Here is a 26,048-nt window from a genome sequence, read left to right on the forward strand (position 1 = left end):
ATTCTTTGTAGCTGAAGATGGAGAAGCTGTATACAGTCAGCGAAAACAAGACTGAGAGCTGACTGTGGCTCAGATCATTAGCTCCTTATAACAAAGTTCAGGCTTAAACTAAAAAAAGTGGGGAAAACCATTAGGCCAGTCAGGTGCAACTTAGATCAAATCTCCAATAAAAATACAGTCGAGATGACAAATAGATTCGGGGGATTAGATCTAGTAAACAGAATGCCTGAAGAACTATGGACAGAGGTTCATAATATTGTAACAAACCATCCCAAAGAAAAAAAATGCAAGACAAAGTGGTTGTCTGAGGAGGCTTTACAAACAGCTGAGTAAAGAAGAGGAGTGAAAAGCAAGGGAGAAAGGGAAAGGTACACCCAACTAAATGGAGAGTTCCAGAGAATAGCATGGAGAGACAAGAAGGCCTTTTTCAATGAACAATGCAAAGAGTTAGAAGAAAGCAACAGAAAGGGAATGACTAGCGATCTCTTCAAGAAGATTGGAAGTATCAAAGGAACATTTCATCCAAAGATGGGCTCAATAAAGGACAGAGACAGTAAAGACCTAATCGAAGCAGAAGAGATCAAGAAGAGATGGCAAGAGTAAATGGAAGAACTGTACAAAAAAGACCTTAATGACCCAGATAACCACGATGGTGTGGTCACTCACCTAGAGCCAGATATCCTGGAGTATGAAGTCTAGTGGGCCTTAGGAAGGAAGCACTGTTGCCAGTAAAGCTAGTGGAGGTCATGGGATTCCAGCAGAGCTATTTAAAATCCTAAAAGATGATGTTATCAAAGTGCTGCTCTCAATATGTCAGCCAATTTGGAAAACCCAGCCATGGCTACAGGACTGGAAAAGGTCAGTCTTTATCCCAATTCCCAAGAAGGGCAGTATTAAGGAATGTTGAGACTACCAGACAGTTGTACTCATCTGCCATGCTAGTAAGGTTATGCTCAAAATCCTTCAAGCTAGGCTTCAGCATAATGGAACCAAGAACTTCCAGATGTTCAAGCTGGGTTTAGAAAAGGCAGAGGAACCAGAAATCAAATTGGCAGCATTCATTGGATCATAGAGAAAGCAAGGGAATTCCAGAAAAACATCTACTTCTGTTTCATTGACTATGCTAGTAAGGCCTTTGTGTGGATCTTAACAAACTGTGGAAAAACTTAAAGAGATGGAAATACCAAGGCCATCTTACCTGTCTCCTGAGAAACCTGTATGCGGGTCAGGAAGCAAGAGTTAGAGCCTTATGTGGAATAACTAATGGGTTCAAAATTGATAAAGAAGTATGTCAAGGCTGTTTATTATCACCCTGTTACACGTACAGGGCTTCCCTGATAGCTCAGTTGGTAAAGAATCCACCTGCAGTGCAGAAGACCCTGGTTCAATTCCTGGGTCAGGAAGATCTGCTAGAGAAGGGATAGCTACCCACTCCAATATTCTTGGGCTTCCCTTGTGGCTCATCTGGTAAAGAATCTGCTTGTAATGCAGGAGACCTTGGTTCAATCCCTGGGTTGGGAAGATTCCCTGGAGAAGGGAAAGGCTATCCACTGCAGTATTCTGGCCTGGAGAATTCCATGGACCATATAGTCCATAGGTTGCAAAGAGTTGGACACGACTGAGCGACTTTCACTTGCACTCGCACGCAGAGCACATCATGCAAAATGCTGGGTTGGATGAGTTACAAGCTGGAATCAAGATTGCTGGGAGAAATACCAAAAATCTCAGATATACAGTTGATACCACTCTAATGGCAGAAAGTGAAGAGGAACCAAAGAGCCTCTTGATGAGGGTGAAAGAGGAGAGTGAAAAGCCTGGCTTAAAACTCAATATGAAAAAAACTAAGATCATGGCATCTGGTCCCATCAGTTCAGTTCAGTTCAGTCACTCAGTCGTGTCCGACTCTTTGTGACCCCGTGAACCGCAGCACGCCAGGCCTCCCTGTCCGTCACCAACTCCCGGAGTCCACCCAAACCCATGTCCATGGAGTCAGTGATGCCATCCAACCATCTCATCCTCTGTCGTCCCCTTCTCCTCCTGCCCCCAATCCCTCCCAGCATCAGGGTCTTTTCCATTGAGTCAGCTCTTCACATCAGGTGGCCAAAGTATTGGAGTTTCAGCTTCAACATCAGTCCTTCCAATGAACACCCAGGACTGATCTCCTTGCAGTCCAAGGGACTCTCAAGAGTCTTCTCCAACACCACCGTTCAAAAGCATCAATTCTTTTGATGCTTTCTTCACAGTCCAACTCTCACATCCATACATGACCACTGGAAAAACCATAGCCTTGACTAGACTGACCTTTGTTGGCAAAGTAATGTCTCTGCTTTTTAATATGCTGTCTAGGTTGGTCATAACTTTCCTTCCAAGGAGTAAGCATCTTTTAATTTCATGGCTACAATTACCATCTGCAGTGGTTTTGGAGCCCAGAAAAATAAAGTCTGACACTGTTTCCACTGTTTCCCCATCTATTTGCCATGAAGTGATGGGACCAGATGCCATGATCTTAGTTTTCTGAATGTTGAGCTTTAAGCCAACTTTTTCACTCTCCTCTTTCACTTTCATCAAGAAGCTCTTTAGTTCTTCACTTTCTGCCATAAGGGCGGTGTCATCTGCATATCTGAGGTTATTGATATTTCTCCCTGCAATTCTGATTCCAGCTTGTGCTTCATCCAGCCCAGCATTTCTCATGATGTACTCTGCATATAAGTTAAATAAGTAGGGTGACAATATACAGCCTTGACGTACTCCTTTTCCTATTTGGAACCAGTCTGTTGTTCCATGTCCAGTTCTGTTGCTTCTGTTGCTGGTCCCATCACTTCATGGCAAATAGAAGGGGAAAAGGTGGAAGCAGTGACAGATTTCCTCTTCTTGGGCTCTAAAATCACTACTGATGGTTACTGCAGCCATGAAATTAGAAGATGATGTGTGTTAAAAAGCAAAGACATCACTTTGCTGACAAAGATCTATATAGTCAAAGCTATGGTCTTTCCAGTAGTCATGTACGAATGTGAGAGCTGGCCCATAAAGAAGGCAGAGTGCCGAAGAATTGATACTTTTGAATTGTGGTGCTGGAGAAGATTCTTGAGAGTCCCTTGGACAGCAAGGAGATTAAACCAGTCAATCTTTTTTTTTCTTTCCTTTTATTTTATTTTTTTTTTTCATTTATTTTTATTAGTTGGAGGCTAATTACTTTACAGTATTGTAGTGGGTTTTGTTATACATTGACATGAATCAGCCATGGATTTACATGTATTCCCCATCCCAATCCCCCCCTCCCACCTCCCTGTCTACCCAATCCCTCTGAGTCTTCCCAGTGCACCAGGCCCGAGCACTTGTCTCATGCATCCAACCTGGGCTGGTGATCTGTTTCACTATAGATAATATACATATTTCGATGCTGTTCTCTCGAAACATCCCACCCTCGCCTTCTCCCACAGAGTCCAAAAGTCTGTTCTGTACATCTGTGTCTCTTTTTCTGTTTTGCATATAGGGTTATCATTGCCATCTTTCTAAATTCCATATATATGTGTTAGTATGCTGTAATGTTCTTTATCTTTCTGGCTTACTTCACTCTGTATAATGGGCTCCAGTTTCATCCATCTCATTAGAACTGATTCAAATGAATTCTTTTTAATGGCTGAGTAATATTCCATGATGTATATGTACCACAGCCTCCTTATCCATTCATCTGCTGATGGGCATCAAGGTTGCTTCCATGTCCTGGCTATTATAAACAGTGCTGCGATGAACATTGGGGTGCACGTGTCTCTTTCAGATCTGGTTTCCTCCGTGTGTATGCCCAGAAGTGGGATTGCTGGGTCATATGGCAGTTCTACTTCCAGTTTTTTAAGGAATCTCCACACTGTCTCCATAGCGGCTGTACTAGTTTGCATTCCCACCAACAGTGTAAGAGGGTTCCCTTTTCTATCCCTTTGGATAGCAGCCATCCTGACTGGCTTGTAATGGTACCTCATTGTGTAAACCAGTCAATCTTAAAGGAACTCAACCTTTAATACTCAATGGATGGACTGATGCTGAAGCTGAAGCTGCAGTACTTTGACCACCTGATGCGAAGAACTGACTCATTGGAAAAGACCCTGATGCTGGGAAAGATTGAAGGCCAAAGGAGAAGAGGGTAGCAGAGGATGAGATAGTTGGATGGCATCACCAATTCAATGGACGTGAACTTGGGCAAACTCTGGGAGATGGTGAGGGACAGTGAAGCCTGGTGTGCTGCAGTCCCTGGGTCCCAAAGAGTCGGACATGAGTTGGCAACTGAGCAACAACTCCCTGCCTCCCTCTCACCACACTGACTCTTAAATTTAGTCAAGAATGCTTCGTGGTTGGTGGTGTATTTTTCCATTGGTAAGCAGCTAAATATTTGGTTGTCTGTAATTCTGTGATGTTAAAATGGATCGGCTTTAGGTGTTACCAGCCCAATTTGTCCATTTAAGAGTTTCTCACCAGCCTTTCAGTTACAGATTTTAGTAGTCCTTGGTGACTGCCTAGATCCAGTGTTTTTTAGAAGTTGAAAAATAGGGGTGTTTAGTTCTTTAATTTCTGAATTTATTAACTGGAGTTCTTTTATAAAGAAAGTATATGGGAACTCTTTAGGCCATCTTTGCAACCATTCAGTAAATTTAGAAATATTTTAAATAAAGCTTAAAGAGATATAAAGTTGTTAATTTTTCTTATATATATTTCTTTAATTCTGCACTGGAGATCTGCTTAATTATGACTCAATTTAGAAGCCATAAAAGAAAACAGTTACTTTATATAAAAACCAAGAATTTTCATATATAAAATACTAACAGAAGTGAAGTCAAATGAGAAACTGGGAAGAAATATTTATAATTCACATTGTAGACAACAGAATAACCATGCTAATATAGAAAGAGATGCTAGAAATTAATGTGAGAGAAAGGCCAACAACACAGTTGAAGAGTTGGCAAGACCTGAGGGCAGACAATTCACAGGAAAGGGAAATCAAATAACTTTTAAATACATGGAAAGTTGCTTGACCTCATCTTCAGTAAAAGATATACACAAAGACCACTCAAAGATATATTTTTTCCTCGTTTGATTGGCCAGAGCCTAGAAACTTGATTCTCATTACGTTATTGAAGTTACAGGGAAACAAATATTAACATTGAGAGTGTAACTATACTTATGATAATTTGGCAACAGCTGTTGAATACAAATGTATATATCGTATTTAAAAATCCTGTTTCTGAGATTTGCACTCACAAAATGCCTCATGCTCAAGGTTAGTCACTGCAGCCATGAAAAAGGAAGCACCCTACTGATCCCTTAGAATAGCTAAGTGATGCAGATGAGTTATGTTTTGTAGGGGAAAGGTGTGGGTATGTAGGTGACAATAAAATGTTATGTTGCATTAAGAATTGGAGGATGCACAAGTGGTTGCATGTTGATCAGGGGTATGAACTGGGCAGATGGCAGATGACATGCTTGACTTTTCACTGTATTTTCAGTTTTCAATTTTTGCAGTATGTGCATGTATTTCCAAAGAAATAAATTAAAAACATTGTGACAAATTTGTTTCAAGTCTAGGAGCAAAAGAAATACAACTTTTTAATGGTTAGCTGATATGAAAAATCTGGTTACAGAAAACCTTTACCCTGGAATTAGAGAAAAAATATTTAGATGTATATATTTGCAAGCTTGATCTTCATGGTGATTCTGAGTTTGAATGTGACTTTGTCCCTTTACTATCTGTATAATTATTGGCATGTCTCTAAACTTAAATTTCATCTTTCTCTTTTTGTGAAGGATGACAATGCTTGCTTTGCCTGGGATCTTATAAGAATTAAGAAGGTATGTGAAAAACACTTGATGCTTATTAGTATATTCCTTCTTTTGTGGTGAGGAGGAACTGTGGGCTTGGATTAGTTGGAAAGTGTTTTAAGAATATGGGAGACTCTGGAGCCCTGAGCCACTGTGTAGAAGTCCAGTTACTCTGAGGCTGCCATGCAGTGAGGGTCTCTGCCTCGAGGAGAGGCCACGTCTGGGTGTTCCAGCTGATGGCTTTAGCTGAGGTCCCACTCACCAGCTAGCACCAAACCCTAGACATTCGAGTCAAGACTCCTCCAGGTGATTCTAGTCCCCAGCCAAATAGTCATCCCTGCCAAGCCCCAGATGTTGTGGAGCAGAGAGAGGTCAGTCATCTGTGTGACTTGACCCACAGAATCCCAGGACATAAAATAGTTGTTCACCAGTAAACTCTGGGATATCCCGTTATGCACTAAAAGCAACGGGAATAGACGTTGAAATGAGGGTGGTTAGAATTTGTATTTGGGCAGAGGAAAAGAAAGTGAGTTAAACAGGCCGAGAGATAACATGATAGTTTAAGGCTAGAAATTCAAATTTGTGAATTATCAGTATAAGGCTGACAGTTGCAGCTCGGAGAGCGCCTGAGCTCCTCCAAGGAATGAGGCGATGTCAGCATGCTGACGCCAAGAAGAGTGAGAGCAAGACCAGCAGGGACAGCCTTAAAGGGAGGTGTGAGGGGCGGGAGATCCCGGCGTGTAGGAGTGGGCAGGAAATGGTTTAAAGAGGAACCCAGAAGAGAAGGCAAAGGTCCCAAGACAAAGAACTTGAGCCAGATTGCCTGGCTTCAAACCCTGTTACTGAGCAGCTGTGCCTGATTGCCTCATCTGTAAAACAGGGCATTTGATAGTACTCGCTTATCTTATAAGGTTACTGGGGGATTAAGTAAGTTAGTACACATAAAGTGCCCAGCGTCTGTGAAGTGCTGTAGACATTCTGTCTGTGTTATCAATGAGTCCTGAGATTTTATTTCAGTGTTAGTAGTTTAAATAGCTTAATGTGCTTAGAAGTCAGATTGTAGGACTTCAGAGAGTAATGTGATAAATTACAGAAAACAAGACATTTTTTGGAGGTATTTTTCCCTGACTGGTAGGATCTTGTGCGCTTCCCCTTGGTATATGTCGAGGCATCAGCATGCTGGATGCTGGTAAATGAAGGCCTTAGGTTTTGAAGAAAAGAGTGTGGGCACCCAAACCCTGGGAAGTGAGCTAGGTTGTGTGCATGTGAGCTTATAATATCCTCCTGTCGGCTTGGAGACTGCACAAGAGGTGGAAACTCAGGGGCGTCTGGCTCAGGTCTCTTGCCAGAGGGCACAGCGCAGCAGCGTCCAGGTGTGTGAGGACAGTGCTCACGTTCCCGGCAGCATCCTGCCCGCCCAGGTTCTAAGTGACTGTGCTACGTTTTAATATGAAGGTCCATTTAAGATGTGAGATGTGTAACCCATAGAAACTCTGCCTTTCATTCTGAATTCTAGCAAAGAGAAAGCCAAGTAGTTTTCATTTTGAGGCATCTTTTAACATCCTGACTTTGAGATAATTCATGAAATTTTTAATCAGGGGAATTTGTGAATAATTGCAAAAATGTAGCTAAATTACACTCAGTTCTAACGCGAATTAATAACTAACAAACTTCTCCACTTAATCCTTTGTGGGAGATATTTGAAAACCAAAATTTTATATATTTTGTCTAAAGCACATTTATTTATGTTGTGATCGTTTTATCAATGTGAGTCTTTTTTTTAGCTTTTTATTTTATATTTATTTTATATTGGAGTGTAGTTGGTTAACAGTGTTATGTTAGTTTCAGGTATACAGCAAAGATTCAGTTATACATGCATCTTGTGAGTCTGTTTTAATGGTTTTACTGTTTAGAAACTTTTTAGTTCTGTTTTAAATATCTGTTTTTAGGGCTTGTCCTTTTTGTTCAATTAAGTTATAAATTCTTAATCTTTCCTGTTGTTTAAAGGAATTTTTTCTGTAACTACAATGGTATGTAAATTGCAGAGATGCAAGTTTATCTTATCTTCTGTTCAGATAATTAGGCAAAACAGTATAGCAAAATTATGTTGCATCTGTACCAGCTCACCCAGTTGTGTTTCCTACCACATACCTGCAACTGTGTTGATGTTGCATACAGTTGAATGGTGTATGTTCTTTTTTTTAAAATTTGTTTGCTTTTTTTTTTGTAGTAAAACACAACATAAAGTTTACCATTTTAACCATTTCACGTGTATAGGTCAGTGGCATTAAGTACAGTCATCTGTTGTGCAACCGTCACCACAGTCTGTTTCCAGAAAATTTTCTTTGTCCCAAACTGAAATCTTACTTGTTAGCCCATAACTCCCTCATCCCCTTTCTTCCCAGCCCTTGGTAACCTCCGTTTTACTCTGTGTGCCTTTGAGGACTCTAGGGACCTCCTATGAGTGGAATCACACCTTTTGTCCTTTGTGTCTGGCTTATTTCACTTAGCATAATGTCTTCAAGGTTCATCCGTGTTAAGAACATCATTTTAAAGTTAGAAAAGACCCATTTGGTCCTTGTTTTAGCCAGTAACTCATTCTGTAGAATGTTGTATGTTCTTAAATTTGTATTACATTTTTATTTACTTATTTAAAGAAATCTTTAGAATCAAAGATACTTTGACTATGTTTGTATTTATTTGTCAAACACTAGGTCTGTGAATAACCCTGTGCTAACTCTTAAAGGGAAAGGAAAACTGGTTGGCCTTGGCTTGCTCTGCAAGGAGCCCATGATCTGTCTTAGCAGGGACCAGGCAGTGAGTTCTTGCTGAGAGGAGCAAGTGGGGTTCTGTGTGGTCACAAGGAAGGTGACTTCTTATGGCAGAGAAACTTGAAACCACAGATGACTATAGAGGAGCTGAACCTAGAAGGAAATTCTTTTTATCTTTTTTTTTTTCTTTTTTTTAAACAGAAATAGTCCATGATTGTCAAGATTATGCTCTTAGGTATTCTGGAATAAGAAGAATATCTTTGTTACAACTTACATGTGTGGTTGTCCGTATAATAGAATTAAATGAAGCTTTCACAGCAGTTAGGTTTATTTAAACTTTTTAAAGATCGGCATAGAAAGGGCTGGCTCCTTTCTCTGATGTTTTTAAAGTCCGTTCTGGCGAGTCAGCCCTTCTAATGGGCCACTTCACCTGAACACATTTACAGATGTTATAAATGTTGTAAAGGTTGTTCATTTCATCTTGCGATTCTTCCTTCTCATTAATCGCCTTGGTTACTTGTGCCCCACGTTCTGACTTTTGTACCCCGTGAATATCTGTAGACTCTGTTACCTTGTCTTGGCCTGACTCTCAGTCGTCTCTCACCTGAAGTACAGTGATGTCTTTACTGGCTGTTTGCGTTCTAGCTTTTCCTGCTCCCATCCGGTAGTGTCAGCGTGATCTTACAGACATGGCATAGGTCTCTGCTTTCTGAAAACACTTGACTCCTTTCCTCCTGTCTTTCCTCACCACAGCTGTGAGGTTTTATTGTGTTCCAGCCTCTTGCCTGCGTTTAAAAATTATCTTCCATCACCATCTCCTCAGGAGGGCAATTGAGCATTTTAGTTTAGTGAATAGCCTGGTTTGAAAAACCACTCTTTCTCCTTCTCACACTGGAGCTGGAGACTCAGGCACACATCCTACATGAGGCTTGTCCTGCAGTATTTGGTCATTATGTCTGCTTTCTTCCTCTGATTTTTCCTCTTTTTGGGGGGGGTAGGGGGTTTGGTTGCTAAACATGAGTCTCTCCCCCCACCCCCATCTCCCCAGCCCAATCAACATCTTTCACTTCTCTGGAGTTCTGAGAAAAAGGATCCAGGTTTAGAGGAGGAAATTGGCAGTTGCTGAGTTCTGTGCTGAATTTTTTTGAGATCGTTTGTCCAGATGCTGTTTCACTGAAATTCATGGCTATCGCTGTGAAGCATGATTTATTTTATGTGCCTGTCTTAGTGTTTATTCCAAGTGGGAATCAGGGCCCAGTTCAAGAGGCCATTGACAAACATCCCAAACAAGGAATTTGTCACTAAAATAGCTTAAAATATAATTATACTGGCTGTATACTTTATGCACTTGTAGTAAGATGCTCATGAGAAGTGATGAAGGTGATGGGTGCTGGAGTTCAACTGAGAGGCTGTGAACCTGGTGAGGGTGTGGTGGAACTCCAGACCACTTTAAGGTAGCGCTGCTGTGGATCATACCTCTCTAATTCACCACCCCTTCAGTACAGAAGCACTTCAGTTAATGCCCAGGGAACTGTGGAGGTGTGCCACTCTGGTTGCCCGTCAGAAACAATTTGCCTTTCAGCCGTGAGGGTAAGGTGCAGTGAGCTGACAGCCACCAGCTGTTAGCACCTTCAGGCTTTGCCTCAGTGGAGGCCAAACTTAGGACATGCTGGGTTTTGTTTGTTTGTTTCATTTTACTATCCATCTCTTTCTTTTTATACCCCCTTCACAATAAACTGAACCTTTTTGAGCATGGCTCTTTACAAGTGAAGTAGTTTATGAGAAAGACAAGTATTTTAACTACATAATTACTTGTTATAAATGCTCACTGATATAATACTAAGGGTCCATTTGGTGCTTCTCAAGCTATCTTAGTGTGTTAGGCAAGAATCATCCTGGCATAATTGGAAGAACAACTAGTCTGGACTAGTCAGGGCATCCACACTAACTACTTTGTGACCCTACTCAAGTGACTTTCAGGACTGTTGTGGATCTGGTCTGCAGGAAGTGGCAGATAGATTAGAGTTGAATTGTCTTGCCGAGGTCTCTGGACTATGGGCACACTTGTCAGCATGGCTCTTGGCTCACTCTGTTGACTTCCAGCAGTTGACAGGTGAGGTCCTAGCAAGGACCGCAGGCTTTCTTTGTTGCTCGAGGTGCTGTGTTCCTTTGAAACATTCAAGCTGCACAGATAGTTTCTATGGTAACAGGACTCTCTTATTTTTCTTGTGACACAGATTTTTTTTGAAGTTTCTTCACTGATGCGTTCTTTAGGGTTGGTGGTCTTCTAACCTTAGCCCCTCTGATTGTACAAAGCCTTTATTTACAGACTTTAACCTCAGGAGTCTTGTAGATACTTCTTCAAGAAGAATAAACAGTTGCTAGTCATACTAGCACTTGAGGTTTTAGTCTGTTGTAAATCTTCATATCATTTAGAAGAGGAATTGTTGGTTAAACTGTAATACCAAGAAAACTGATATTCTGTTAGAGTCATCATGTTTTATTTTACATTTAATTTTTATTATGTAAAACTTCCAAATATAAAAGTAGATAAAATTGTATAAGGGACAACTGTATACTTACTACCTAGATTCAAAATTAACATTTTGTCACATTGGTATGGCCTCTTCCTTTCTGAGAGCAAATCAGAGGTGTGTGTTTTGAGGTGAAGTGTCACACTCAGAGGTGTTTTTCTTCATACTATCCTTAGTAAAACTAGGGCTTTCTAGGTGACTCAGTGTTAAGAATCTGCTTGCAAATGCAGGAGACATGGGTTTGATCCCTGGGTTGGGAAGATCCCTGGAGGAGGAAATAGCAACACACTCCAGTATTCTTGCCTGAAAAACCCCACGGACAGAGAAACCCGGCAGGCCCATGGGGTCTCAAAGAGTCAGACGTGAGTTAGTGACGAAACAACAACTAGTAAAACTATTAATTCCTTCATATCATTTAGTACCTAATCTACATTCAGATTCTCCAGTTATTCCAAATGTCTTTCACTCATGATTTGTTTCAAACTACGACCCACACGGTATCCATACATTTGCATTTGATTGTTAGGTTTTAATCTAAAGTTCTACTACCGTCCTCCCCTTAATTTATCAGAGATTGTCAGCTCTCCTGTAAGATATTCTACCTTTGAGATTTGTGTGATTCTTTTCTTCTTGTTTTCATTCAACTTGTTTCTCTACCCCTCATGTTCCTGGAAACTGGAATTTAGGTCTAAAGACTTGATTAAATTCAGGGAAAACATTTTCAGCAGGAGCGCTGTTTTCTTCATGTAATATCACAATTAGAAGAGTTACAATATTTGGATCTTGAAGATTGTAAGACTCTAATTGGTTTGAAAAATAGTCTTTTACTGGTCGCCTAGGGTAAACTGCCATAGAGAATTTCCTTTTTTTAAAAAGTCTTTTTATTAGTTTGAAGATTCTCCTTTCCCCTGAAACTTCCAGTTTGATATCAAAAAGTAAAGGTCAAAATAGCATTAAATTACTGAATTTTCCTGCATATAAACCAAATAAATAGTTGGTAAAACAGAATTTTGCCATTGAGGTGCATCAGTTGTAGGCTCCAGCAGCCAGCTGGTATCAGGCCACTCTTTCTAGCTGCTCTCCTGGGCTGGCAGTTAGCTTGACCCTCTCCTCTCCTTCAGCCTCCATATTTATAACTACTTTTATCTTTCTTTTATTTTTTTATTTTTCCTTTATTTATTTTTTCATATCTTTCTTTTAAAAAATCAGATTTGCTCTCTTCATGTCCTAGTTTTTCCATGTATGGATGTGAGAGTTGAACCATAAAAAAGGCTGAGCACTGAAGAATTGATGCTTTCAAATTATGGTGCTGGAGAAGACTCTTGAGAGTCTCTTGGTCAGCAAGGAGATGAAATCAGTCAATCCGAAAGGAAATCAGTCCTGAATATTTATTGGAAGGGCTGATGTGGAAGCTGAAGCTCCAGTACTTTGGCCACCTGATGTGAAAAGTCAACTCATTGGAAAAGGGCCCTAGTGCTGGGAAAGATTGAGGTCAAAAGGGGAAGAGGGTAATAGAGGATTAGATGGTTGAATGGTATCATCGACTCAATGGACATGAGTTTGAGCAAACTCTGGGAGATAGTGAAGGAGAAGGAAGCCTGGAATGCTGCAGTCCACGGGATCTCAAAGAGTCGGACACAATTGAGAGACTGAATAACAATGACAACATTTCCTTTGCTGTCATTGACTTTGGATTTCATCACCTCATAGCTGCAGCAACTCCCAGTTTGGTCTGGTCTCTCCAGGTGCAGGTGGCTGGTGATGAGGCGCTCATCTGGAAGGCAGAGGACAGGGGTCAAACTCCAGCTCTTGGACTAACAGTTGGCTCTTCTTCAGCAGGACTTAGTGTTTCCAAATAGAGCATCCGTTTCCTCATCTGTTAAATGGGGATGATAACTTTTGACCAATGCAGACTCTGGCAGGACTTGAAAGAGGCCATGAACTAAATATAAATTTTCACTCGAAAGAAAAATGCTCTAAACGAAGGGAATCTAGTTTCTGCCCAGTGCATGACTTGTTCAGGAAGTGCACCTTTATTGTTTCCCACCTCCCTATTTCATTTCACATAGTACCTCCTTTCCTCATCCCCTCTAGAAAACCCTCTCTTTCCTCCTATCCATCTTTAAGGCCTGGCTCAAATCTGTATCTTTAGTTTAACTGTATTTCCTCTCCTGGTCCATAATTTTCCCCTTATGGAAACTATTACTTGTGTAGTTTAGCTATGGTCTTTCTCTGAATATTTTTACATATAGGCTTATTTCTCAGATCTTAAGGTTTTTGATATCACGGTTTGATATGTTTGTGTCCAGCTTGGAAAGCAGTAGTACAGGACTCCTAGGAAAACTTGATCGTGTTACTCTCAGAACTGATTTCTAGTGAGCTGTAGGAGCCAATTGGTTTCTTAAAGGGCTCATATTTTTCAGGGAGATGGGAACAACTTTCTCGTGTGAGGTCCTCCTTCCTCTGCTTTTTGCTGGACCACGTGGTTCTTTCTGCCACCTGCTCTGAAGGTAGCTCCACCTTCTTCCCTTCCTCTCTCCTCTTGCCACCCACCCCACTGCCCCCAACCTCAGTCCCTCTGCCAGGCCTCTTGCGCAGAGCTCACACTGTTCTGCCTGAGTTGTCACCCTCTGCTATATGACTGTAGTGAGGGTTTATGGAGAGAAATTATATTGCCCATCATTTGGGCCTTGCTAAACATAAATTACAGCCAGTAGTAGGTCCATTTTCAATCCTCATCCTCTCTCACCCCTAAAAGCGTGTGCTCCTGGTTTGACTGATTATTGGAATTGCTTGGGTTTTTAAAAGACATAATCCTGGGATTACCCCATAGCCAGTGAATCAGACTTTGTCAGGGTGGCTTGGGAAACTATATTTTCCAGGGTGTCCTATGATTGGCTATGTTTGGGAGCCACTGTTCTGCACTTGATCTTAGCCAAAAGACCGAGAAGCGATTGGGAGCCACTGTTCTAAAAGATGATCTCTTGTCCTTTAATCACTTGTCATGAATGATAGAGGCTTGTACACCCTGCTGGTACTTATTTGTCATAAAATCCGTCAAATGGTTCCATAAAATGGAATGGTTCTATAAAATCCGTCAATATGAAATCTCATGACATAAGTGAAGCAGAATGCTAAGGATGAATGTATTAAAGACTTTAAAGCAATGGATAGTTTATCAGATTGGTGTGTTCTTTCTTTAGAACTGCCACGAACCAGACCTTGTTACCACCATCTATCTTATAAGTTCCATTTTCACTTACACAGCTGGATTGTGGAAGATATACAGAATTATCCAATTAAAGAACTGAATTTGACAAATGTGTGTGTGTGTTTTAATGACTCCTTGAATATACCATGTTTCTTTCTTTAAATAGCCTTCCAGAGTAGTAAACTGTGACCAGAACAAGAGTTCTTTGGCTTAGGTAACTTTGAGAGTCACTAGTGTATATGATTGGCAACCTTCAGTTTTATCCATGAATCCATCTGAATAAAACAGATGCATTTCTCTGCCTCAGTACAGAAAGCCACTAGCCTTTGCTGTGCACATCCCAGAAGCTGACCAGTGGGGTGGAAGGGTAATTCTATTGTAATTTGGCATTGATTTCCAACACCCCCGAACTGTGCAAGCCAGAACCTAGGAGTTATGTTGAATTCCTTTTTCAAACCCATCATCTTACCTGTAAGGGCCCTGCCAGCCAGGTCACAGTCTATGCAGAGCCTGAGAGAGAGCTCATTCCTTCTACTTTACTGTACTACTTCTTGAACCACTGTCCGTGTGGGTCCCTAAGAGCCAGTCAAGTAGTTGTGGGTAGAGAGGTTTTATGTGCTTCCGTTTTCTCATTTCATTATTTTATTGTCTTATGAATAAACTATTATGAACATTACTGTTGTAATCAAGAAAAAGGTCTTTAACTTCTATATGAAACATGTCTCTCACTGATAGATGTTGTGTTCGTGATAAGGCCAGCTGAAAGGATGGGTGGTATCAGCTGCATATCTGAGGTTGTTGGTATTTTCCCTGGCTATCTTGATTCTAGCTTGTGATTCATCTAGCCCGGCATTTTGCATGATGTACTCTGCATAAAAGTTAAACAGGTGACAATATACAGCCTTGTCTTATTCTTTTCCCAATTTTTAAACTGTCATTCGTTTCATGTGAGGTTCTAACTATTACTTCTTGATCTGCATACAGGTTTCTCAGAAGACAGGTGAGGTGGTCTGGTATTCCCATCTCTTTAAGAATTTTCCACAGTTTATTGTGATCCACATGGTCAAAAGCTTTTGCGTAGATGTTTTCCTGGAATTCTCTTGTTTTATCTATGATCCAACAAATGTTGGCAATTTGATCTCTGGTTCCTCTGCCTTTTCTAAACCCAGCTTAAACATCTGGAAGTTCTCAGTTCATGTAATGTTGAAGCCTAACTTGAAGGAATTTGAGCATAATCTTACTAGCATTTGAAATGAGCACAATGCTATGGTAGTTTGAACTTTCTTTGGCATTGCCCTTCTGTGGGACTGGAATGAAAACTGGCCTTGGCCAGTCCTATGTGTTGATTATAATAAAAAAGCTGTGCATTAAATCCCTAGAATTTATTCATCTTTAACTGTAAGTTTGTACTCTGGGACTAACGTGTCCCAATCTCCTTCACCCTCCCAACCCCTTGTAACCACCATTAGACTCTCTGTTTCTCCAAGTTCAGCCTTTTTAGATTCCACTTATAAGTGAGATCATATGCTGTGTGTCTTTCTCTGATTTATTTTGCTTAGTGTGATGCCCTCAAGGTCTATTCATGTTGTCTTAACTATATTTTAATTGCTTAGAAGCAATATGAGAATTTACCTCTGCCAAGGATGACAAACCTAGACAACATTTTAAAAAACAGAGACATTACTTCACTGACAAATGTCCATATAGTCAAAGCTGTGGTATTTTCCAGTGGTCACGTATGAATGTGAGAGTTGGACCATAAAGAAAGCTGAGCGCCAAAGAATTGATGCTTTTGAACTGTGGTGTTGGAGAAGACTCTTAAGGAGATCAAACCAGTCAATCTTGAAGGAAATCAGTCCTGAATATTCATTGGAAGGACTGATGCTGAAGCTAAAGCTCCAATACTCTGGCCACTGGATGTGAAGAACTGACTCATTAGAAAAGACCCTGATGCTGGGAAAGATTGAAGGCAGGAGGAAAAGGGGATGACAGAGGATGAGATGGTTGGATGGCATCACCAACTTGATGGACATGAGTTTGAGCAATCTCTGGGAGTTGGTGATGGACAGGGAAGCCTGGCGTGCTGCAATCCATTGGGTCGCAAAGAGTCGGACATGACTGAGCAACTGAACTGAACTTAAGGATGGCAGGAAGGAAAATTTCCCAAAATAACCAGACTTTTACTTTTCTGCAGTGCACTGGATCTTTCCTGCTGACAAACTTGCAGTTTGTGAAATGAGTTCATGGAGCATATCAAAGCATGCAGCAGCTCTGCCTGCTCCAGCAGATGGTGTGAATGGTTGTCTGAAGTCATCTTAGCTTCTGTCATTATGTCAGTCTGTGGAATGTTCGGGTTCATGCTTATTTTGGCCAGTTTTCACAAATGTTAGCTTTGTCTTGTTAAGTGCTAAAAGCTGTGTGTGTTGTAAGTACTAACAAGATGTATAGTACCATGATGGAAATGAAAGTGGCAATAGTGATTTTCTTTGCTCTTTTAATTTGTTTTAATGTTGCTCTTAGGACAAACTTTTCAGACAAGAGGTAGAAAGCAAACATTTCAATGCCACACTCAGGACAGAAGCCTTTTTTTAATTGCAGAGTGTGATTTAGTGTGTTTCTGAAGGAGTTTGTAGCATTACAAACAGTCTTTCCTATGAAATCCTACTCTAGTTGCTTGCTTTTTTTCAGGGGGAAGAAAACCCTACCAGCATGTGTATGAGCTCAGTTTAAAGAATCTTTTTTCATTATTAATGAAATATCTCAAATATATAAGAAGACGTGTAAAGAACTTGTTTAGCCAGCATTCATCTGATTTTAGCCAACTTTAATATTTTGCTATAATTGCTTTTAAAAATGCATGTAAAGCTCATCATTATCTCTTTCTGATTCTGTTGCCCCCCCTTCACAAAGTTAACCACTGCCATGAATTTGTTCTCTTACTCTCATGCCTATATTTATATTTTCATTTTATGTGTATGTCCACAAACAGGTAGTATTGTTTTTATTTCTTCTAAATGGTTATATTCTGGTTGATGGAATAATTAATTAACAGTCAATCTAAGTAAGAAATGGAAATTTTTATTCCAGTCAACCTGAGGATTATGACCCAAGAGACAATGTCTCAGAGAACTTTGAAAACTGTTCAGAAGAGTTAAGCGGGGTGGTCAGTACATATGTGATTTTGACAAAGGGGTGCATGCAATCAAGCATACATCTTGGTAGAAGGTTAGTGTTGCTCATGAGGAGGAGATATCTTAGTTGATGGTTTTAATGATATTTTAAAAATTTATTTTCATTTGGCTGCGCTGGGTCTTAGTTACGGCATGTGAACTCTCAGTTGTAGCATATGGGATCTAGTTCCCTGAGCAGAGATTGAACCTAGGCCCCCTTCATTGGAAGCATGGAATCCCGGCCACTGGATGACCAGGGAAGTCTGTTTCAGTGCTTTTCTAAGTAAGATGTATAAGTGTTCTTCTGATGCATACTTAAATACCAAATATATGTTATTACCAATAATACCGCAGTAAGAATTCTTATGTTCCCTTGGTCACATGAGTTTCTTTAAAGTCTCTTCTATTTTAAGGAAGTAAATCACAGGGTAAAGACTGACATATTAATTAGATAAAATGGAAGATCTCTGTTTAGCTCTGGCTCTGCGCATGGCATGTAGGGTCCTGTGTGGAAACTCCAAAGCCTTAAGCTGCAGTACTTACTTCCAAGTTTGGGAGAAATGAGCACGCCTAACAGTGGTGCAGGAAGTACAACACAGTAAGTCCTGTGTGCTGGTTGAGGCAGCTCTAATGTTAGAGGGTTCAGGCCAGTGATTCAGCTGTTTCTACACTAAATCAGTTGGGCTTATCTTTGTTGGCCCCTTGAGTTGATTTAATTCCAGTCGAGAGCACAGAGGTCTGATGCCTTATCAGGTCTCACTCTCTGTGTCTTTTTCTGTCTTAATTTTGAAAGCAGTAGGCAGACCCCATTCTCTCTCTCCTGTCACTTAAATCGGGCACATGTTCAGTGCTCCAGGTCTTCTTCCGTCATTTTTAAATACTGTCCTCCAGACAATGCATTGGCTGTGCAATTCTTACTTCCTCAGAGATCTCTCATTTTTCGTGCTGATCACAAAACATCCAGGATAGTGCTAATTACTATTACCATTCATGCAAAAGAAATTTCATTAGATGTAATTTTCCTTTTGTGTGGAATTTCCTCTAGGAGTTTCCTTCTACCCCTGCAAAAACAGGTTTGTGTTCCTTAAGATATGTGTTTGTGTTACTAGGAGTATTTGAAGGTGTAAAGATTCTGTAGCAGCACAGAACAGGGAATACTTAAAAACAGCTGCTTTCAGAGTGTGGTTCCAGATGCATTAGCATCTTCTGGGAATTTGTTAAAAATATAAATTCTCAGGCTCACCCAGACCTTCTAAATCAGAAGCTCCAGGGGCAGGGTTCAGTGATTTTGTGTTTTTAACAAGCTCACTGGAGGAGTCAGAACTCCTGGTTCAGAGGGTGCGTACATATGTACTTTGGGTCATATCGTAGGCCTGCCTTACTGCACTTTCAGGAAGGGACTAAACACTTGAGGGATGGCTGCCCGGCAGGGCTATTCGTTGTCATTGCTTAGTCATTAATGACATTCGAAAGGTGTATTTTTATACATTTTGTGTGTGGTGGTGTTATAGATGGACCTTTAACTTTTGGAGGCAGCTCGGTTTCTTTTGTTGATTATGACCAACAGTAGGAAATAGAATGCTATAAATCCTTGTTTCCAGGGTTACCTCCTTGCTGCTGATAACAGGCAGGAAATTAAAACAATCTGTGATAGTGCTTTGTTCTTATTAGCTACAGATGGTAGCTTTCAGATATGTTGCAGCAAAACATAAATAAATATAGCAGGGAGACTTCATTACTGAAGAAAAATGACTCGGCTGGGTCAAATTTATAGTCTGGGTCCATTTTAATGAAATGGGATATAGGCAACATATCAGTGTTCCATTAGCACACAAAGCATGACGACATATGAGATTGCTGGTTTTCTTCTTTTTGGTTTAGTTTTGAGTATGTAAAACAATTGCATGATTTCAAGGTCAAAATTATAGAACAAATTTTATTCAAAGATATCTCACTTCCATGGTATCCTTTTCCCCTTGTTCTCTTGGTCCTGTATGGGTAATCATTTTGTTTGCTTTTTGGCTCATTTTTCTAGTGTTTCTCTTTGAAGATAAGTGTTTATGTGTTTATGTTCATAATTCCTCCTTTCGACTTTTACACAAAAAGTTGCATAATATACCACAATTTTTTTTAAAGAAAGCTCTATTAATTTGCAACATGTATTCAATAAAATTTACCAACTTTATGTGTACAATTTGAATTTTGACAAACTCATACAGTTGCATAGCTACCAATACAACCAAGGTTTAGATGGTTTCCATCAATCAAACAAAGAATGTCTTCATATCTTTTTGCAGCCATTCCTCTCTCCCATCTCTATGGTCTCTGATACACCATCTGCCTCCTTTCTATCGCTATATTTACTTTTTCTAGAATCTCACATAGTTTTTGTGTGTGTATGTATGTGACTTCTTTCACCTGGTATAATTCTTAGGATGTTCAACCACAGTGCACCAATCATTATTTTATCCCATTTTATTGCTGAATAGTGTTCCACTGTTTATACATTACAGTTGATAGACATTGTTTTGTTGTTTCTTTCAAACTTTTTATTTTGAAATACTTTTGGACTTATAGAATAATGACAAAAGTAGTACAGAGAGATTCCATATAGCCCTCCCCCAGCTTCATCTAGTGATAACATCTCATATGGCCACGGTACAATACAACACTGTGAACTAAAACACAGGCTTTATTTCAATTTTAGTTTTTCTATTGCTTTTAGTTGTTATGTGTCTTTGGTCTCTTTTAATGTGGACAATTCCTTGATCTTTCCATATCTTTTTTATTTTTCATTTACTTATTTAGCTGCACTGCATGGTTTGTACAATCTGAGTTCCCCAATCAGGCCCACAGCAGTGGGAGTGCAGAGTCCTACTCAGAGGACTGCCAGGGAATTCCCTCTGTGTCTTTCTTTAAAAGAGTACTTGTCTGGGTATTTTGTTGGCAACCTATTCCAGTATTCTTGCTTGGAAAATTCCGTGGAAAGAGGAGCCTGGCAGGATATAGTCCATGGGGTCACAAAGAGTCTGACACGACTGAGCACAGGATGCACATCAGGTATTTTGTAGAATGTCCTTCGATTTGTCTGGTGATGAGACTGCAGTTTCAGGTTTTGGGGAAGAATACTACAGAGGTGATGTGCCCTGCTCATGGTCTTATGTTAGGTGCTGCATAATATCAATATGTCTTATTACTTGAAGTTTATTGTGTTAGTTGCTCAACTATATCTGACTCTCAGACCCTAGCCCACCAGTCTTCTCTGTCCATGGGATTCTCCAGGCAAGAATACTGGATTGGATAGCCATTCCCTTCTCCAGGGGATCTTCTCAACCCAGGGATTGAATCCCATTCTCCTGCATTGCAGGCAGATTCTTTACTGTCTGAGCCACTGGGGAAGCCCCCTATTACTGGTAAAGTTAACCCTAATTACTTGATTAAAGGAGTGTCTGCCATGTTTCTCCATAGTAAAGTTACTCCTTTTCCTTTTCTGTAGTCTGTTCCTTAGAAGCAAATTGTTGCTTTTTAAATTGTGATGTACATCAATGTGGGCTTTCCAGGTGGCGCCAGTGGCAAAGAGTGAAGTGAAGTCGCTCAGTCGTGTCCGACTCTTTGTGACCCCATGAACTGTAGCCTACCAGGCTCCTCCATCCATGGGATTTTCCAGGTAAGAGTACTGGAGTGGGTTGCCATTTTCCTTCTCCAGGGGATCTTCCTGACCCAGGGATTGAACCCAGGTCTCCCGCATTGCAGGCAGACACTTTACTATGGAGACATAAGAGATGCAGATTCGATCCCTGGATCAGGAAGATCCCCTGGAGGAGGGCATGGCAGCCCACTCCAGTATTCTTCCCTGGAGAATCCCATGGACAGAGGAACCTGGCAGGCTATAGTCCACAGGGTTGAAAAGAGTCAGACACAACTGAAGCAACTTGGCACACATACGTGCACGTACATCAGTGTGCATGGGAACATAGTTTGGCAACTCTCTGAACCATAATTATAGTAATAGTAATATTACTATCTACCACTGATCCCACCTGCATATTTCTAAACACAAGTGGATTATCTTATTTAATTCTCAGGATATCCCTATGAAGTAGAAGCTTTTTTCATGACCATTTTATAGCTGAGAAGATTGAGGCATAGAGTGCCTTGCTCAAGATTCAGCAGTTAGTGATGGAGCCAGATGCTAACATAAGTGTAACTCCAGGGCCAACATTTAACATATGCCATATGGTTGTTGTCAGAACTTAGAAGGGTATGTTCTCATTCTTTGCCAGAGAAGACAAATGAACACTTCCTATATTTGACAATTCTCTTTTGTTCTTTAAGAAAAAAAAAATTTTGTTTTTACTTTCAGGGAGATTTCCTTGTGTGACTCAAGATTTTAGTCAGCTATGAGTGGCAGTACCGTTACATTGAAATCATGGAGAACTCCAGGATCCTTTGGGGAGCATTGAGAATCTATTTTTGAACTTCTTTCAAAAACACAGCTGAAGGTTAGGGCCTCATATTCAGAATAGAAAACTGCTTTTGGAGAAGGAGTATCTACTTAAAAGAATGGCCCTGAGCCTTCTCCTCTCTGGATTTTATCAACCTCTCTCAACAGGGGTGTTGTGTTTATCTGTATGTCTAAACCCCACATGTTCACTTCTGTTTACCCCACTAATGACTGCTCTGCGACACAGTCAGGTGTGTCTCTGAATAGCCTAACACAGGCAGTGTTTAATGATGACTCAGTATCAATGATGACTCTCTTCTAGTAGCGACGGAGCCACGGAAGGTCGGTCTGTGTGGGTGGACATTTGCACATCTTCTCTGTGACTCACTCAGCAGCCTGCCTTTCTGAGGGGAAATAGCAGTAGGTGGCTACAAGCTCTATTCATCTCCTCCCTTCTGTCTCATGCTGTGTGGATTGGGTATCCCCAAATCTCTGAAATTACGCAGCTAGATGACTTGGTTATACCCAGTCTGCCACGCTGTTCAGATATGAGTGTAGTTTTTAACAATAAAGTTTTCGTTTCGAAATGTCTGTTGTAAGCCTGGTCACATGTGACCGTGTCCACAGGGTAAACCAGACACTGTTCATCACCCAGAGCCAACCTGAATAGGCACACACATAAAAACTATAGTGTTAATTTCCTTAGGAAGGGAGGAAGGCAACTATTTAGAATGAGTCTGATGCTTGCATACAATAGCTAGAAAATATTATAAGAGTAGAAAATTATTTGGGATAGTAATAACAGAGGTCAAGTTTATGGGTATCTGGATATAGCTTCAGAAGTCAGAAAGCTAATGTCATATTATACAGAAGTATATGCTGGATCAAATTTTATTTAGTCAAAATAAAGGGCAAAGGTTTTTAGAGCCTGCAGCAGCTACCTGGAAAAAAAGATGGTGTTTAATCTCATTATTTTAACTTTTTATGTCATTATTTTAACTTTCTCTCATATAGAGTTTTCTACATGTTCATTATAGACAAAGTGTTAGGTACAAGAAGATGTGAGGTAGAAAGTGAAAGTAGCCCATTTTTATCGCCAGAAACACCCATTCTTTTGTTTTGCATAGTTTGTCTCCTTTCCTCCTTCTTTTTCTCTTCCTCTCTTATGCTGCAAATACACTGGTAATCCTGCATTTTAAATGTAATACCATATGCTAAGGATTTTCTATCATTTAAAGAAAAGACTTTGCTAATTTGGTGGAAGAAAAATAGTTTTAATTTGCATGCTGTTCATGTTTTAATTAGGATTAACATTCTTGACTGTCAATTTATATGTAACCTATGGAGTGCTAACTTTTCTATTCTTTATTTTGCTGTAAAATTGGAAACATTACTAAAGCAAGCCTCTGGTTTCAGATGTCCTAAATGATGCCATATTTGATGAAGATCATGATGAGATGGTGATTGTGAAGGACATAGACATGTTTTCCATGTGTGAACATCATCTAGTTCCTTTTGTTGGAAAGGTAAGTTTTTCTGTGTTGTTTCATAACAATGTTTAAAAGCACAATGACAGTTTTAAAGTTAGGATAATTATATTTTAAACTGTCACCTGGTAATTCTTAATATCCCAGATACACATGAATATCTATTCTTTATCAGCCCAACTAATTTAATGGCTGGAAATGAACTAAATAGAAACAAGTAGCAAAAGCCCTTCAGGGCAAGCATTTCACAGTAAATACCATGTTAATAGGTTAAAATAATGAGATTAAAGACCATCTTTTTTTCTAGGTACCTGCTGCAGTCTCTGAAAAACCTTTGCCCTTTATTTTAACTAAATAATATTTGATCCAAGCTATACTTCCGTGTAATATGACATGAGTGGTAATGATTGCAGAATTCCTTGTGGCAGAGGTTATAGTATTAGTGGATTTGTTTCCAACCCTTTTAAAATATTTTAGGAAAAATGAATGTGTGAGCTAGATAAAGTTAATGTTGTAGTTAAATATCCCTCTGAGAACATGTGGGTTCCCAAGAGTTGTCCTGTTCTCTTCCCTCCTCCCATATCATAATTTTATTTTATATTTTTACTTTTTATTAATAATTTTTGAATGGAAGACTTATAGGAAATAGTGGTATGAATATACCTATCACCTAAATTTAATGTGTTAACATTTGCCTCACATTTTTTGTTAAAGTACTTCTTTCATTTTTGCAGAAATGAAACGTAGAAAAATGTACAACTCATTAGGGTATTCCCTACTACCTCACAGATCAAGAACTAGAACACTATCAATGTCTTGAAAGCTCAGCTTGTGCCCCTTGTTAATCCCCAACCCATCTTGTCAGCCCAGTATATGGATTTCTAACATTATAGATTGATTGGTTTTTCTTGTTTTTCAATTACTGTATATAAATAGGTGGAGTCTGCAACATGTACTCTTTCGTATTTGGCTTCTTTTGTTCTACATTGCAAGAGTCATTGATGTTATTGCCTGTTATTGTAGTTTGTTTATTTTCATTGCTATATATAATTCCTTTGTACAAACATACCACAATTTATTGTTCTGTTTTTGGTGGATATTTGTATTTTTTTCCTCTCTCTCTGTGTTTGAGTTTTTTGGTTGGTGGTGGTGGTGATTTTTTTGTTTTTTGTTTTTTTTTTTCTTTTTGGCTATTACAAACAATACTGCTACCAGCATTCTTTTGATGTACAAATGCATCATATTTCTTTTTAACATTTTTATTTATTTTTTAATTAAAAAAAACATTTATTTATTGGCCACATCATGTGGCTTGTAGGATCTCAGTTCTCCAACAAGGGATTGAACCTGGGCCATGGCAGTGGAAACCCAGAATCCTAACCACAAGGCAACCAGGGAACTCCCTAATTTATTTTTTACTTTAAGTATAGTTGCTTTACAATATTATATTAGCTTCAGGGGTACAGTAAAGTTGTTCAGCTATATATGTATCTATATTTCAGACTTGTGCATTATAGGTTACTATAAGATACTGAATATACTTCCCTGTACAATACAGTAAATACTCATTCCCTATCTTTTTTATGTATAGTAGTTTGTATCCTAATTTATCCCCCTCCTCTTGCCTTTCCCTTTAGTAACCATATGTTTGTTTTCTATGTCTATTAGTCTGTTTCTATTTTGTATATTATTTTTGAGATTCCACATATAAGTGATATCATATGATATTTGCCTTTCCCTTTCTGACTTATTTCACCTAGTGTTCTCTAGCCCAATCCATGTTGCCACAAATGGCAATACTTCATTCTTTTTTTATGGCTGAGTAATAGTCCACTGGAGAATCCCAAGGATGGAGGAGCCTGGTGGGCTGCAGTCCATGGGGTCGCAAAGAGTTGGACACGACTGAGCAACTTAACTAACTAATAGTCCACTGTATACATATAACTGGGCTTCCCTGGTGGCTCAGACGGTAAAAAGTCTGCCTGCAATGTGGAAGACCTGGGTTCAGAAGATCCCCTGCAGAAGAAAATGGCAATCCACTCCAGTATTCTTGCCTGCAGAATCCACGGCAGAGGAGCCTGGCAGGCTACAGTCCATGGAGTCGCAGAGTCAGACACAACTGAGCAACTAACATGCACACACACACATACATATAACATATCGTCATAAACCAGTTGTCTCTTGATGGGCACTTGAGTTGTTTCTATGTCTTGGCTATTGTATTAATGAATAGTGCTGCTGTGAACATTGTGATGTTCATATGGATAGTGCTACTGTGAACATTCTTTTTGAATTACAGTTTGCATCTTTTCTGGATATATGCCTTGGACTGGGGCTGCTGGATCATATGGTAACTCTAGTTTTTTTAAAAGGAACCTCCATTCTGTTTTTCCACAATGGCTATACCAATTTGCATTCTCACCAACAGTGTAAGAGGGGTCCCTTTTCTCCACACCCTATCCAGCATTTATTATTTGTAGACTTCTTGATGATGGTCATTCTGATTTATGTGAAATGATACTTTGTTGTGGTTTTGAGTGCATTTCTCTAATAATTAGCATTTTTTTCATGTGCCTGTTGGCCATCTGTATGTCTTCTTTGGAGAAATGTCTGTTTAGGTCTT

General features: G+C 39.8%; 1 protein-coding gene across 2 annotated transcripts in view; it reads left to right on the forward strand.

The window, feature by feature from the left end:
* GCH1 (GTP cyclohydrolase 1) overlaps positions 1-26,048 on the forward strand; it is a 53,437-nt gene that overhangs the window by 9,568 nt on the left and 17,821 nt on the right. For both annotated transcript variants that reach the window (XM_061157010.1, XM_061157009.1), the window contains exon 2: positions 23,355-23,464. In XM_061157010.1, the coding sequence (XP_061012993.1) occupies positions 23,355-23,464 (110 nt within the window). The remainder of the gene's footprint in view (positions 1-23,354; positions 23,465-26,048) is intronic.

The sequence above is a fragment of the Dama dama genome, chromosome 12, assembly GCF_033118175.1.
Source record: "Dama dama isolate Ldn47 chromosome 12, ASM3311817v1, whole genome shotgun sequence".
Taxonomy (NCBI): domain Eukaryota; kingdom Metazoa; phylum Chordata; class Mammalia; order Artiodactyla; family Cervidae; genus Dama; species Dama dama.